This window comes from Hordeum vulgare, chromosome 1H, assembly GCF_904849725.1.
Source record: "Hordeum vulgare subsp. vulgare chromosome 1H, MorexV3_pseudomolecules_assembly, whole genome shotgun sequence".
Lineage (NCBI taxonomy): Eukaryota > Viridiplantae > Streptophyta > Magnoliopsida > Poales > Poaceae > Hordeum > Hordeum vulgare.
In genome coordinates, this window is record NC_058518.1 from 507,325,376 (window position 1) to 507,341,317 (window position 15,942).

A 15,942-nucleotide genomic window follows, 5' to 3' on the forward strand; every position below is an offset into this window, starting at 1 on the left:
AGCCCCAGGAGGCACCGCTCCGTCGGCGTAGCCGCAGCGACAACCTCGTCATAAACGCGGGCCGCCGCCACCCTTCCCCTCCCGCGGCCACCTTCGTCTGGCAAGCCGAAGACGACGACGATCGTGGTCAAGCAAGAGCACATGGAGAGGGCCGCGGACCTCGACGCCGGCCTCAAATGGTCGCGCGATGACTATGTGAGGGAGGAGATGGAGCGCCAGCGTCGCACTCTGGACAAAATTGCCGAGCATCACTTCAGCCGCGACGAGGGGGCGTCATCGTCCTCTCCGACAGCGACGGGGAGGCAACCGTAACGACGAACCATGTCCGCAACGGCGATCCAGGGCAGGGCTGCAACAATGATGGCGGTGTGGAGGACGAGCCACCTCGACGACGATGATGACTACACCGTATTCTACAACCTCCTCAACATGAACTAGGCTCGGGGCGGCTACGATGGCCTAGGTTTTTTAGGTTTTGATGTATGTTTTTAAATTTGTATAAATATGAACGAAACCGTCTATAGTTCATCCAAATTGAGTATATTTCATCGAATTTGAGCCGAATTTGAGTTTGAAATCGGTGATTGGAGGCGAACTTTGGGCGGTGGTTGGGAACCCGAGCCCCCCAGGACAAAAATATCGTCGGCTAGCCGAGGAGGCGCTATTTCAAGCCCTTGAGGGGCAAATGGCTGGAGATGCTTTAACTTGGGAGAGAAGAAGAAGAAAGAGAAGATATGTTACAGTAAGATCGGGACGACAACTATTGGCATTTAAAGCGCAAAGCCGCATTTGCTCAGTGTAGGACAGCAAGGTGGGCCGCCCCGCGCGCTCCATGCTTTACAGCCCAACGGGGTCTCGGAAACGAGCAAATTTTGAAATAAACTTTGAACTCACCGCGCTTAAGGACGGACACAGTAGGAGCTATGATTGGATAGCGGCTCCAAGAAGGACACACCATCCACATGCGTCGTCGCTGCCATCATCTGCCATCATCAGCAAGCCGAGCGGCGATTTTGCTCCAATCCCAAGTCAGAAATACAAACCACTAGACAGGGACGATTCTAGGAGGGGACGAGGGGGGGCTAGATCCTCCCTAATAAATTGATTTTTCTACTATAATAATGGTTGTTGTAGTCAATTTTTTTATTTCATATGAACTTTGCCCCCTCCATGAACAAACTTGCCCCCTATGCTTGCATGTTGGCTTCGTCCCTGCCATCGGAGCAGATAGGATGGAACATGTTGTCGGCTCAGATGACCACTACATGAAGGAGGGCCACGCTCATCGTTAACGAAGAAATGTAATACCGGACATCGCCAGCCTCTCCGCCGCCAAAGACGGCCATGACTGGACGTTCATGATGGCCCGAAGCCGCCTAGAGTCACCGCCCTGGGAGGAGGAGCCGCAACAAGCCACAACCGCTAGAAATAACCGACCCCTGACACTACCGAAAACAAATTTGCACCTCACATAGAGCCACCACGCCTACCGAACCATATGTCACCCCCAACCACGCCGGTGGAGGTGGAGAGAGTCACTCCGGACGCGAAACCACGTCCGTCCAGGGCCGCCGACGAGCGCAGGTCATCATCACCACCTACGGCAGAATGATTTTGGATACGAGATGCCATGGTCCGTCGTGATCGGGCGCCACAGATGGCCCCACTCTGGCCCCGCAGCCATGGTGGCGCATCCTATCCCTTTGAACATCTAAGATAGACTGAGCCGGCATAGACGCTTCGTCATCGACGAAAACGACTCCTTCCATATGCAAGCACTGTCCCTCTAACCATTCAAACAGAGGTTGGTTTGCATCTTATTTCATTTTAAAAATATTATATGTATGAAACTCAAGACGCAAAAAAGACACGACTTGGTTTTGCTAGTTGTCAACTAGCATGAAGAAACAAGAAAATTATGAAAGAAAAAAAAACAAATATAATGTGGTACAATGCTATGAGCAAAATCAGACTGTGGCACGGCATGCTAGGCGTTGCCTCTCCAGCCAATGGGCGTTTCTATTTTTTTTAAACCCGAGTAATTGATTTCTAATTAGTTGTGGTATATCTAAAGAAATGTCTTTGTGTTGTTTAATTATTTTTTAATATTTTCAGGTCCTTTGTATTGCATATGGTATCATTGCACTTTAAAATTTAATACACGTCCATCCACATGTATGCATGGATGATTGGCTTGTCCATTATATTGCCTATGGTATCATTGCACTTTAAAATTTAATACACGTCCATCCACACGCATGCATGGATGATTGTCTACCCACCATCTCATGGAGTTCATTTGGTTCTTGAATAGTGTAACTTAGGGAAAATACATCATATAGTTTTAGAGATGTGATGAAGAATTGAAGAGTGCAATAGCCCTCATTACAATATTTCGTCGACAGGCTTCAACACTGTTGGTAGATTCTCAAAGTTGCCTGAATCAGGGTCAAACTGGAATGTGCGCTTCTCCTGCTCTCCATTAAATTTCTCTTCTGTTTCTGTTAAGATTGTCCAATCTGAATTGATTGTTCGATGGAATCTGCATCGTAGTTCAAATAGTTATCTTAGGGAAACACACATATAAGACATTGGATATGTACAATTCCTCGACAAAATAATCACTTTAGTGTGTGATGCCACACTGCAATTCAAGCAAGAATATAATAATCGTATTAATATGAATAACGAACCTAGGATCTACGACATCATCTCCGACATGAATTCCAAATCCATATGATCTGGTACCCTTCGAATGATCATTTTCAACTGCAAATAGGAAGCCATGTGGAGACAATGGGTGAAAACTTGAAATAATCTGGATCACAAAATATCTTTTTTATATTGAGTGAGATAGCAACTACTTGTTACAAATAATATTTTATTATGACATTACAACAAATCTTGAACCGATTCTTGAGCATTAGGAGACAAAGCAATTGATATAAATAGACAACTATCATTAATATAAATACAGGAGATGTAGTGCGAGATTACACATCTCATACTGCTAGGGTTAAAAAAATGCTTCTCGACCACAAATAGTAGCGCGAGAAGCTTGAGATTTTCGGTGCAAACAAAAGGCATAAAACATGACAACTAGATAATACTACAAAAGGTTAAAGCATTTTTATACAATAGTTTTTTTAAATGGTATGACAAAGGTATTCTTTCAAATAAAACTTTCCCTAAGAATTTTAAGCATTGCAAACCTGTGATGCTAAATGTAAAGCATGGTGGAAGCTTCAATGCCAAAGCCGCTGAAGATTTGGAGGGATCTGCCTTCCCCTGTTAAAATAATAATAATTATTATTATTATTCACACAAAGAAATGAAGGCATGAGATTGAGTGGTCTTAAATCTTGGCATCACGGTGACAATCCACTACATTATTTTTAAATTTTATAATCCTATTTATATAGCTATAAGAGAAGCATCCACACTAACTTATTTATCTCAACATGCAAGTATGTCACCTTACCATACACCTACGAATAGGATAAGGCCCACCTTAACATGCAATCGTGCATGGGAAAAGACTCACCACAACATTAACATGCATAGGAAAATTTGTTCAATTCAATTATTCTACTTATATTCAAAATATTGTTAAAACTATACATAACCAAATATAATAAGTTATATGAACTTTTAATTTTGCTTCTCATGTTATCAACCCAAACTTTCATCAATTAATTCCCACATCAACGCATGGGGTATCCTCTAATTTTACAAGCAGTTTGGGACAATTTCAAAGGACAAATAGCATGTATTTTATTAAACTCCAGATGCAGTTGATAAAAAATAAAGAACTTATAACCGACCTTTACTAGGAAGTTTTCATTAACTTGCCAACTTGCGGCTATCTGAAACAAGGATTTGTCAACATTGTCCGTTGTTTTGTCTTCATTTACCCTAAATATGGCATACAACACAATTGTAGTAAGCTGAACCAACAAAATATTTATAAATACCTCTGCCTCTAGTTAAAATCTACCTTGTCGCGAGCTCAAGCCCAAAATCAAGGTAGCTTAAACATCCGGTAATACGATCATCACCACGCCACCGATATACCTGCAACACATATGACATAAATTCAATTAAATGTCAATGTTATTTTGTATTGCATTTCAATAAATAAATTTGTATTTTGACTCATCAAGTCGCATTGGCCAAAAATCATTATATTTCTAAACTGATTTCATTAACGTTTAGCATTAGTGCCAAACTGAAGTTGCCCTGCTAGATTTCAACATGAAAATATGAATAAATAAATAAATGCCCACGGTGAAAATCTAATGCACATTATTAGGATGTCCTCATATATATTAGAAAAATTGCGAAGGACCCATATTGTATTTCTTTAGAGATGACATAGTGGATGCATATTACATGCAGCGACGACAAGTAACATGGACCAGAGGGAGCAGTAAACTTTTATATTCAACAAATTTATTTGTTAGATTGAAGTGTTTAACTAACAAGCACATTAGTTAGTAAATGTCATGTGGGAAGCATTAGCGTACATGGGGAAGTTCTTTTAAATATCAGAAATGGAGGAAACTCCATATGGATCACAAATGAAGTATGCTCTTACCTCTTTTCGAAGAATATTGTGTTGATAGATTGATGCCACAAGCTACACATCAATGAGAAGAAAGTGTCATGCATGAGATCGAATCAGCCGACATAAATTTTATTGCATATTAGATTCAATAAATGTATATAAGATCGGTGTGTCAACATTTTTTAGCAAGAGTCTTAAAAAATTGATAATGGCTTCCTACCCCCAAAAGGAAACATACATATGAGTCTCATTTCTCTATGATTTCATCATATATTGAATTCCTTAATTCTTAAGTGAAAATCTGTTTTACAAAAAATTGCATATTGTGTAAGTAGCAATTGAAAAAAAAACATATTCACTTATAGTTAAATAATCCTATATAAAAATTGAATAAAATAATCATGTTTTACGATGCAATGTCATCAAAATAAAAGTATCTTATTTCACCCACCAAAAATCACTACTAGAGATATACTTTTGGTTAATAGTGTACTTTAATTGTTGATGTTCCGTTACAATTTTATCAAAATGGGTACCTAAACGATTGGATGGTACCAAATAACATGAAATTTTATAACAGAACAATGAATAAAAGTGCAACAAACCTGTGTATTTCTGACAAGCTCTAGGGCAAAAAGTATTGAATTGTCGAGTGGGCTAGTTGAGCCTATGCCATAGCTGACTGCAGCATTCCAGTTCTTCACGTCTGTAAAAGGCATAGGATGGTTGCTTCCACCTGTTGGTATCATATGAAAACAAATAGAAATAATTTTTAGCACCCAAAATTGAACAGTGGCATAAAGAAAATAGCTTTTAAAGTGCCAGTAAACACACCATTTGCATTTAATTATGAAAATGTGGGGATACGACACATGCGTGCATAGAGTAGAATTAAAGTCTATTGTACATGGCATAAAAAATGTATCATGTACTTTGTCCTAGTAACTATCAACTTGCCGCTACTACTTCTACTACTTCTAGTCCTTATTTATAAGTTCTCTTGTTAGGACAAACATCAAAGCTATTTCAAACGTATGATGTCTAAAACCAATGGTTCGTGGGAGTCTTTCTCATTTAGGTGCCTCTTTGTAATGGTAACTGTACTATATCTACTCCAGTTTAATTAATCAAAGGATGCGCCATTGCGCCACTTTTCCAAGCATCCTCATCACCAGCTAGATAGCTAGGATTGTACTCTTGGGCTCTTTTGTGTGGGGTGTGGTGGGAGTGTCTCCTTTGGTGACTCCATGGTTTGTGTAGCTAGCTATAAACTACTTTTTGTGTTCTTCTTTTTGTAATAAAATGACCCATGTACACATGTTCAAGAAAAAATAGTCCTGAAAATCTTATTGAATTATGATACAATTTAGTTATCTTTTATTTCCAGTTTGGCAACATTTATAAACTGAGTATGTATGTCTTGAGATGGTTAGGCTCAGCTTGAGTACTTTGCAAACTTAGCTGATTATGTACATTAAAATTGTGTTAGCCTATGGAGTTAGAAATTGTTGATACCGAATTTGGATGATCTTTTGATGTGTAATGTCTAGAATTTGTATTGTGTGAATTCTATGCATAACATAGAAATTTGGGGACATAAATATTTTTTATCGCATGCAAATAATAGAAGTAGATAGAAAATTTTATGAAAAGAGATAGTCTGAGCATCTAAATTGGGATACACATGTAGACTATAAATCTTTAGCTAAAGGCATTTCCAACAACACACTTAATTATGGTATTTTCCATGCTGGGAAAAGATTATAAATGAAAAGCCTCTCAAAATAATAAATATGCACGTGAGTGAAGAGCATATGCAAGAGAGCAAAACGTTATGGGACTAACAAAAAACGGTTTTGATGCTAAGTTAGGGCTCAGTAACACTCACTAAGTGGTTTGTATTGCAGGCCTGCGCTGAAATTCCCTTTTCTCCCAACCAACCATGCACCATATGGTACCTCACCAGGAACTGCAAAGAAAGTAATAGAACTAGGCATATCATAACATAATATTAAATACAAAGCAACACAAGTAAAAATAATCAAAATCAAAGATTGGAAACTACTTTGGGTACATTGTAAATTTTCTTTTTTTGTTGCAGGCCATTCAACAAGTTCAGTTATATATAATTATAAACGGGGTAGTGACATACAAGGAAACGGCAAAAAGGATGCTCCAATCGATACATTCTGTGAAACATATCTTAAACCCATGACACCATAGTCCTCTGAACACGCCCTGCAAAATAATAAAATATATTAAGTTTGTAATTCTATGTATGGTTTCAGATCATGCTAAGAAAAGAAGAAAAGAAATAACTATACCAAGAGAATTATCTATGTAACAATTATATGCATGGAGAATTTGCAAAAATAAATAAACAAGAGGTACAAATAAAGCCTACCTGTTTGCCATAAGCAAAGGGAATGTCCCAAAGGCGCCAATACCAATAATAGGATAGTGAGCGGCTGAGCTCAGCCTCAACATGCTGGATTACAAATTACATTTAAAGACAAGTCAGCATTATGCACACTGAAGTGAAAGAAAAAAAGAGGATCAATTAGGTGAACCAACGATCGATAAGAAAGCGCCTACCTTTTTGACGTGGAGGCGAGAACTTCCAGAAAGTTATGGGGATCATCGGAATCCCTACAAAATCTCACCAGTCAATTTTGTGTTTAGCAAGGATATAGAGCTTAATAATAAGAGGAAACGGGGAATATGCATGACTTTGTTGATGAGAAGGTATATAACAGTTTTGCAGTAATCACCTCTGCCACCGCATCAGAGCCTCCCCGCCATCTTTAGACATCTAGCGAGATTCAGTTACTAGGAAACAAACTACATTTTCCTCATGCTTTATCAGCCCAGGAAATTAGGGGTGAAAACTGAAAAGGGAACAAGATTCTCAAAATAAAGCAGTGCAAGGAACAAAAATATTGGGGATCTTTTTTCTCTTTTGAAAGGTCCAGAATCAGTAATCGAGAAAAGAAAAAAACAAGGTCCAGAATCATCAAGGTTGACATAGTGGATACGGTGGCGGTGAGATCAACGTCGGCATCGTACACCGGCGGCTTGAACACAAGCCCCGCCTCGACGTTGCGGTCAGGGTGGCGCTGGAAGTAGTCGTCGAACAGGGCGCGCAGCGAGAGCTTCCCGAACATGAGATCGTACGCCGGCGTCGACATCCTGCATGCTTACATCGTCAGCAACAGCAGATTGAACTACCGGCGATCTACTACAGTAGCTTGCATGCATGCATGCTTCGGTGTAGCATAGCACCTGGTGCGGGCGGCGGCGGGAGGGAAGTCGAAGACTTTGGGCGCCAGGATCGCCGCCGGCGGCTTCGGCTTGCTCTCGGTGGCCCCCATCGCTATCGCTGCTGCTCCTCTCTTCTCGACCTATCTGTCTCTTCAAGCCAAACAAACGATCGACCGGCCAAGATCTCGACTAGCTACTACTCCGTTAACCACGAGCTCGGGGTTTGTTTTGTTTCTACCTCCGCGCGGGCGCTTAGATAGATTTCAGGACTCGATCTTCTCATTAATTATCCCGGAAGGATTTTTCTTTCTAGGACAGGACTCCTTTCTTTCTTGCAAAACAAGGCTACGCTTGCAAAACATCCATGTACATCCCCCCCCCCCCAAATCCATGATATTCATGCAGATATTGCATACGAGCATAAAAATATGCAGTTCGTTGAACCAAAATGCAAAGTTCGCCGCTTGCCACCGGACACAGATCCAAACAAAATTAACAAATAAATAACTAAACCGGCGATCCGCATTGCGGAGCACGAGCTCCTCCATGTCGCCCGTCTCCGAGTCACAACAACGACACACCTAGTCATCGTTGTTGTTCAATCCATCGTCGGACGCTTCGCTACTTTCAAAATTCGACATGGGTTGGAAGGGAGAAAGATCGGAGACGCGGAGAGAGTGGAGTGGAGTGTGTTGGTTGTGGTCTAGAATTTGTCCGGAATTGGGATGTATGTGGGTTTGGATGGACCAATGTGGGCCTGTCCGACATGACAGACGCATCCGGATCTCTTCATGCATATCCCAGATTTAGGATGTGTTTGACGGGTGCCGGCTAACCCAGATGTCTGCATTCAGTTTGGAGAGGCCGACTGGGTCACGGTTTTGTAATTGGGCACTGTGAGCCCAGGTTTTGAAAGCCTGGTTCTAGATGCTCTAACACCATCCATATATGATCCTTAGCGCAAAGAGTGGCCAGGCCTGGCTTGGTTGAGCCCAACTATCAACTGTCGGTGAAGCCACGGGTTGAGGCAGTGGTAGAGCTACAGGAGAGATCCTATATGCCGCTTGCGGGCAACAAATTTTTGAGTGTTCTCTGAAGGCAGACGCGAATGGGCCGACCCATTTGGAGCTAACGAACTCGAGGCGGGTTAAAAAGTGATCAAAAAGGCCTGGCATGGTTGAGCGCAACTGTCAGTAGTCCGTGAAGCCATGGATTGAGGGAGCACCTATACGCCGCATTTTGTGGCGACTAGTGGCGGTTTCGCATAGAGCCAGCTCTCCTGGGCCGGCCCATTTGCTGTAGGGGTGGAAAATAGCAAAAAATGAAAACGAGCGAGCAATAGGAGTCGAACACGGTACCTCTAGGTCGGAGTGCGTCTTGGTTAACCATCTCGACTTACTACCAAAGGTGGAAGGTTACATGCGTGAATGTTAACGAACCTAACAACAGCTATAAAATTTAACAACACGAACCATAAGCCGCTGCAGATCGAACTTTTTCTAAAATTTTGAACATGAATTTCTGAAACGCGAATATTATTTGAGAAGAATCAAAAAAATTATGGGGAAAAGGAAAAAATGAAATAGAAGAACATTTTTTGAAATTACAAACAGTTTTGTGAAAATGCAATGAATAGAACAATTTTCAAAACACGTGAACAAATTCTGAAGCGCGGACAATTTTTAAAATCACGAAAAAAAATTAAATCTTGAGAATTTTTTTTGAAAAAGGAGACCAATTTTGAGAAACCCCGAACAAATTTGAAAGCACAAACAAATTTTTAAAGCATGAACATTTATTGAATTTTGAGAACAAATTTTAAAACTGAGAACAAATTTGAAAAACATGAAAAACTTTGGAAGCGCTAAAAATTGTTTAAAGCACACAAATTTTTGAAAAGGAGAACATTTTTGAGAAAAAAACGAACAAATTTGAAAGCGCGAACAAATTTTTAAAGCACGAACATTTTCGGAGCTTCGAGAACAAATTTTTAAACCGAGAAAAAAATTCAAAAATCCTGAACAAATTTGAAAGCGCAAACAATTTTTAAAGAAAATACGTTTCTTGAATCTTAAAAACAAAATTTTGAAACGGAGAACAATTTCTAAAACATGAACATTTTTTGAATGTTGAGAACAAATTTTAAAACCTAGAACAATTTTGAGAAAACGTGAACAAATTTGGAAGCACGGACATTTTATGAATCTTGAGAACATAATGAAAAGGAGAATAATTTTGAAAATATCCAAACAAATTTTTAAAGCACAAACATTTTTTGAAATTTTGAGAACAAATTTTGAAACCGAGAACAATTTTGAAAAATCATGAACAAATTGGAAAGCATGAACAATTTTTTAACGCATGAACATTTTATGAATCTTGAGAACAAAATTTGAAACCGAGAACAACTTTATAAAATCCTGAACAAATTTGAAAACACGAACAATTTCTGAATCTTAAGAACAAAATATAAACCGAGAAAATGTTGGGAAAATACAGAGCACTTTTCTAAAATTGAGAATATTTTTAAAAATCCAAAAATATTTTTTGAAAATCCAGAATATTTTTCTGAAACAGAAACAGAAAATAAAAAAGAAAAAAAAGCATAAATAAAAATGAAAAAAAAAGTCCAGAAACCTTTCTAGAAGTTTCCCAAAACCAGCAAAAAATGGCTGGGACGGGCACTGCAGCCCCGTTTCTGAGCCAGCCCGATCCCCGCACAGAGCGGTAAATAGGGTTTTTCATCGATTGAAGCAGTGACAGAGCTACAAGAGAGATCATATACGCCGTTCGCGGGCGGCAAATTTTTTGAAGTGAAGTGCACTGTAGGTCCTCGTATTATTTCATGGGTGTCATCTAGGTCCTTAAACTATAAAAATCGATATCCAGGTCCTCAAAATGCGGTAAGCGTGTCATTTAGGTCTAAATTCTGTCTGAGCCCACCTGACTGGCCAGCCGGGGATGTTGACGTGCGACACGTCGGATAGGAGGGCCCACAAGGTAACGACCATGCAAGTAAATTCAAATAAATTCTAGGGAACGATAAATGTATTTCACTCCAAATAAATTAAAATTCATGGTTTCAAAAAATGTTCGTGAATATTCGAGAACATTTTTTGAAACTATAAACATTCAAATTAATGAAGATTTTTTTAATTCATAAGCATCTTTTCAAATTCATGAACATTGTTTTAGCTCCAAATGTTTTTGCAAATTAATTAACATTTTTAAATTCACAAACTTTTTAAAACTTGTTAAGAATTTTTCCAAATTCAACATTCTCGGACTGTTTTTTCAAATTCAACGTTCATGAACATTTTTTTGAAGTCACAAACATATTTTCCATATTCAATAACATATTGTGGTTCGCGAACATATTTTCCACTTTATGGTTCGAGAACATGTAATCCATATTTGCGAACATTTTTTGTTGTTCGTGAACATATTTTCAAATTCATCGTTCATGAACATATTCATCGTTCACGAACGTTTTTCAAATTCTTCGTTCGCAAACATTTTTCTCATATTCATGAACATATTTCTAAAAAAAATTCTATAAATATATTTGTTTAAGTCAGACAAATTTTTGACATATTCATGTATATTTTTTACAATTAGTGAACATTTTATAAAGTCGTGAACATTGTTTTGAAATTCATAAATCTTTTTTGAAACCATGAATTTCATTTATATGTATATAGCTCCATCATTGGCAGTTACCTTGCAGACCTATAATGCAGTTCACACAATTTTTTGAGGATTTGCTGAAGGGCAGACGTGAATGGGCCAGCCCATTTGGAGCTAACGAACTCGGGGTGCACTGAAAAGTCCAGAAAGTGTTGTGTTTGTATGAGAGAGAGAGAGAGATCGAACTCGCGACGACACATGATCAGCTTTTAAGAACCGATTGCATCGATACAACCAGATTTCTTTTCAAATTCTCTGAACAATTCCTGCATTTTTTCACAAATGTTCTAAATAATATTTGAAAAATTGTGAGCAAATTTAGAGTTGGATCAAACTTTTAAACATGATTTTTTTTTCTAAAATTGAACAAAAATTGAAAACATGAATTGTTTTGGAAATTACGAATATTTACTTAAATGTTTTATATACAATGAACACATTTTCAATATATATTGAAAAAATTGGCAATATACAGTAAAAAAATTCTTAAAATACACGATGAACAATATTTAAAAACACATTGAACAATTTTGTGATAAACGTTGGACAATATTTAAATGCATAACAAGAACAACAACAATAACACCTTTAGTCCCAAACAAGTTGGGGGTAGGATAGAGGTGAAATCCAACAGATCTTACTTGAATAATATCTTCAATGGTTATGCACCTAATATGAATGGTTTATTGAATATCGATCGTAGTGATACACATGTTCATAATATTGATGCCAAAAGATACAAAGTAGTAATGATAATACCACTTAGTTGTGGCACTACCACTTGAGTCATATTGGTATAAAACGCATGAATAAGTTCCATGTTGATGGATCTTTGACTCACTCATTTTTGAATCGTTTGAGACATGCGAACCATGCCTATTGGTATAAACGCATGAAGAAACTCCATGCACATGGATTGTTTAGACTCACTTGATTTTGAATCACTTGAGACATGCAAATCATGCCACATAGGCAAGATGACCGAAGGACTCGTTTTCATTAAGATGAAACGACCAAGTGACTTGTTGGAAATAATATATTTTGATGTATGTAGTCCAATGAGTGTTGAGGCACGCAGTGGATATCGTTATGTTCTTACATCACAGATGATTTGAGTAGATACTGGTATATTTGCTTGATGGAACACAAGTCTGAATTATTAAAAGATTCAAGTAATTTCGGAGTGAAGTTGAAGATCGTCGTGACAGGAGGATGAAATGTCTACGATATGATCGTAGAGATGATGATCTAAGTTGCGAGTTTGGCAGACATTTAAGACAATGTGAAAATTGTTTCACAACTAATCCCACCTGGAACACCATAGTGTGATGGTGTGTCCGAACATCGTAGCCGCGCCCTATTAAGATATGGTGCATACTATGATGCCTCTTATTGAATTACCACTATCATTTCGAGGTTATGCATTGGAGACAACAACATTCACTTTAATGGGGCACCACGTAATTTCGTTGAGATGACACCGTAAGAACTTTGGTTTAGAGAAACCTAAGATGTCGTTTCTTAAAAGTTTGGGGTTGCGACGCTTATGTGAACAAGTTTTAGCCTGATAAGCTCGACCCAAAGCGGATAAATGCATCTTCATAATACACCCAAAACAGTTGGCTATACCTCCTATCTCATATCCGGAAGCAAAGTGTTTGTTTTTAGAAACGGTTCCTTTCTTGAGAAAAAATTTCTCTCAAAAGAATTGAGTGGGAGGATGGTGGAACTTGATGAGGTCATTGAACCGTCACTTCAACCAGTGTGTAGCAGGGCACAGGAAGTTGTTCATGTGGCGCCTACACTGTGATAGCCTGGCTTATTAGGGATGATAGGCTACTCATATCAATAAGGAATTCCTTCTTTTCCGGGAGCCAATTCGAACAGAACTCCCAAGTTAAGCGTGCTTGGCTTGGAGTAGTTCTAGGATGGGTAACCGACCGGGAAGTTGATCCCCGGTGCGCATGAGTGAGGACAAAGTACGCAGAAAAGACTAGTATTGATATGTGGGGCCAGTCTAGATCCCGCCAGGAGTAACGATCGACGGCGGGTGTGTCCGGGGTGTTACAAGTTTGGTATCAGAGTTACGGCGGGTGTGTCCGGGGTGTTACAAGTTTGGTATCAGAGTCAGGTTCTCGCGGTTACACGGATGTTTGCGGACAGGGGAATTTCTTCTTTTCCGGGAGCCCATTTGAACAGAACTCCCAAGTTAAGCGTGCTTGGCTTGGAGTAGTTCTAGGATGGGTGAGAAAAGACTAGTATTGATATGTGGGCCGAGGACAAAGTGCACCCGGGACAAAGTTGCTGGTAACGAGATTGAACTAGGTATCGAGATACCGACGATCGAATCTCGGGCAAATAATATACCAATGGATAAAGGGAACTGCATACGGGATTGATTGAATCCTTGACATCGTTGTTCGACCGATAAAGATCTTCGTAGAATATGTACGAACCAATACAGGCATCCAGGTCCCGCTATTGGTTATTGACCGTAGAGGTGTCTCGGTCATGTTTGCATGGTTCTCTAACCCGCAGGGTGTGCACACTTAACATTCTGTGATGCTAGATTAGTATTGGGATATGTATGTTGGTGACCGAATGTTTTTTGGAGTCCTAGATGAGATCCTGGACGTCATGAGGAGCTTCGAAATGGTCCGGAGGTAAAGATTTATATATGGGAAGTCCTACTTTGGCTACCAGAAAAGTTTCCGGTTTTATCGGTATTGTATCGGGAAGGTTCCAGAGGGTTCCGGAAGGGTCCCTCCAGCCCCTAGGATGTGCACGGGCTGTAAGGAGGTGTCCAAGACTTGTTGGGCCAGCCCCAAAGGGCCCATGTGATTGGGAGGGAAGAGTCCCTAAAGGGAAAGGCACCTCCTAGGTGCCTTGGGGAGGGGCGGAAACCTCCCTATGCTCACGCCCCCTCCTTGGAGGAGGGGCTAGGGCTGCGACCCAACCCTCCTCCTAGCCTCCTATATATAGTGGGGGAGAGGGAGGGGCTGAACACATAAATTCCCACGCCTCGGTGGAAGCCCTACCTCTCCAATAACTCCGTTTTCTCCTCAGATCGGTTCCGGCAGCGCTTGGCGAAGCCCTGCTGGCACTGCTCCACCATCATCTCCACCATGCCGTCGTGCTGGTTGAGATCCCATTTACTGCTCCTTCCTCTCTTGTTGGATCAAGAAGGAGGAGACGTTATCGAGCCGTACGTGTGCTGAACGCGGAGGTGCCGTCCGTTCGGCGCTAGATCGAGACGGATCGTGATGAGATCACGGGACGGATCATGATGAGATCGCGGGTCGGGCTACGATTTGGATCGCGAAGATGTTCCGCTACATCAACCGCGTTATATACACTTCCGCTTAGCGATCTATAAGGGTATGTAGATGCACTCTCCCCTCTCGTAGATGATCATCACCATGGATAGATCTTGCATGTGCGTAGGAAATTTTTGTTTTCCATGCAACGTTCCACACTTTTAAGTATGTCACTTAGGTTTAAGGTTGTAGCTTACTAGTTTTCTACTTCCGTGTACAATTTCTATTCGGTTCAACTCATTTAGCTTGAATATAACTAAACATTGGTTTGCCAAAACACACATTGGTTATCTTACATACGATTATTTCTATCACAAGAACACAATCATTTTTTCACGAAGCAACCTTATATTTCATCTTCAGGTAGCCAAGTTCAGCTTCACACATTGAAAACATTTCTTATAACTTAAAAATTCCAAGGGATGCACCATTGTCTTTTTGCTTAATCACTGGTATACACGAAAAAGTGTTACTTTGTAGGTTGGCAATTCTGATATTCTAAGGAACAACTAGAAACATGTGATGTACACATTGTTTGATCAATGTTTCTCGTACGGAATGGGCATTATAATTCCCTCTTATTACAAGGAAAACAATCCTCTATGGCTTTGTTCTGTTGCAGATTATGATCAGACTATTGGAAACTATGGTGCATCATGATATATATGGGGCTTTCTTGTCCATGTATGGACAAGAGGAGATCGGGAGTGGATCAGGCCATAAGGGGATATGGAGTAGGAGCGAGTGGAACAATAAATAATGGTGGGAGTACCAATTCATATTTTGAATGAAAATAACATTTAAATTTGCATTATTTTCATGCCAGTTTAATTTCCAAATGCTAATTGGATGCATTGGTTTAGATCTTTTTATAATACCTAAATTAATGTCCTTCTTTTTCTAGGTGAATACCTAGTTTTAGTAAATGTTCATAATCATAATCTATCCCATTGCCCGTAGCAACGCCTAGTCTTGCTAACTATGGGTTTGGCTGAGTTTAAGACAACATTCCTTGCACTATATGAAAATATCTCAAACACATTGAGTAGATCTTAGTTTGTACCCAATAATTATTTGGATCACTTATCGTTACATTGGAATTTTTTATCA

General features: G+C 39.7%; 1 protein-coding gene across 1 annotated transcript; it reads right to left on the reverse strand.

Moving 5' to 3' along the window:
• Window positions 1-2,385: 2,385 nt before the first annotated feature.
• Window positions 2,386-7,938, reverse strand: LOC123402664. Its single transcript, XM_045096606.1, has 11 exons — window positions 7,850-7,938; window positions 7,603-7,756; window positions 7,339-7,379; window positions 7,163-7,216; window positions 6,972-7,055; window positions 6,720-6,805; window positions 6,456-6,536; window positions 5,173-5,303; window positions 4,598-4,639; window positions 3,998-4,074; window positions 2,386-2,542 (listed from the first exon to the last, which is right to left on the reverse strand). Exons 1-11 carry the CDS (start codon window positions 7,936-7,938, stop codon window positions 2,386-2,388), a joined length of 996 nt encoding a protein of 331 aa, XP_044952541.1.
• Between the last annotated feature and the right edge of the window lie 8,004 nt (window positions 7,939-15,942).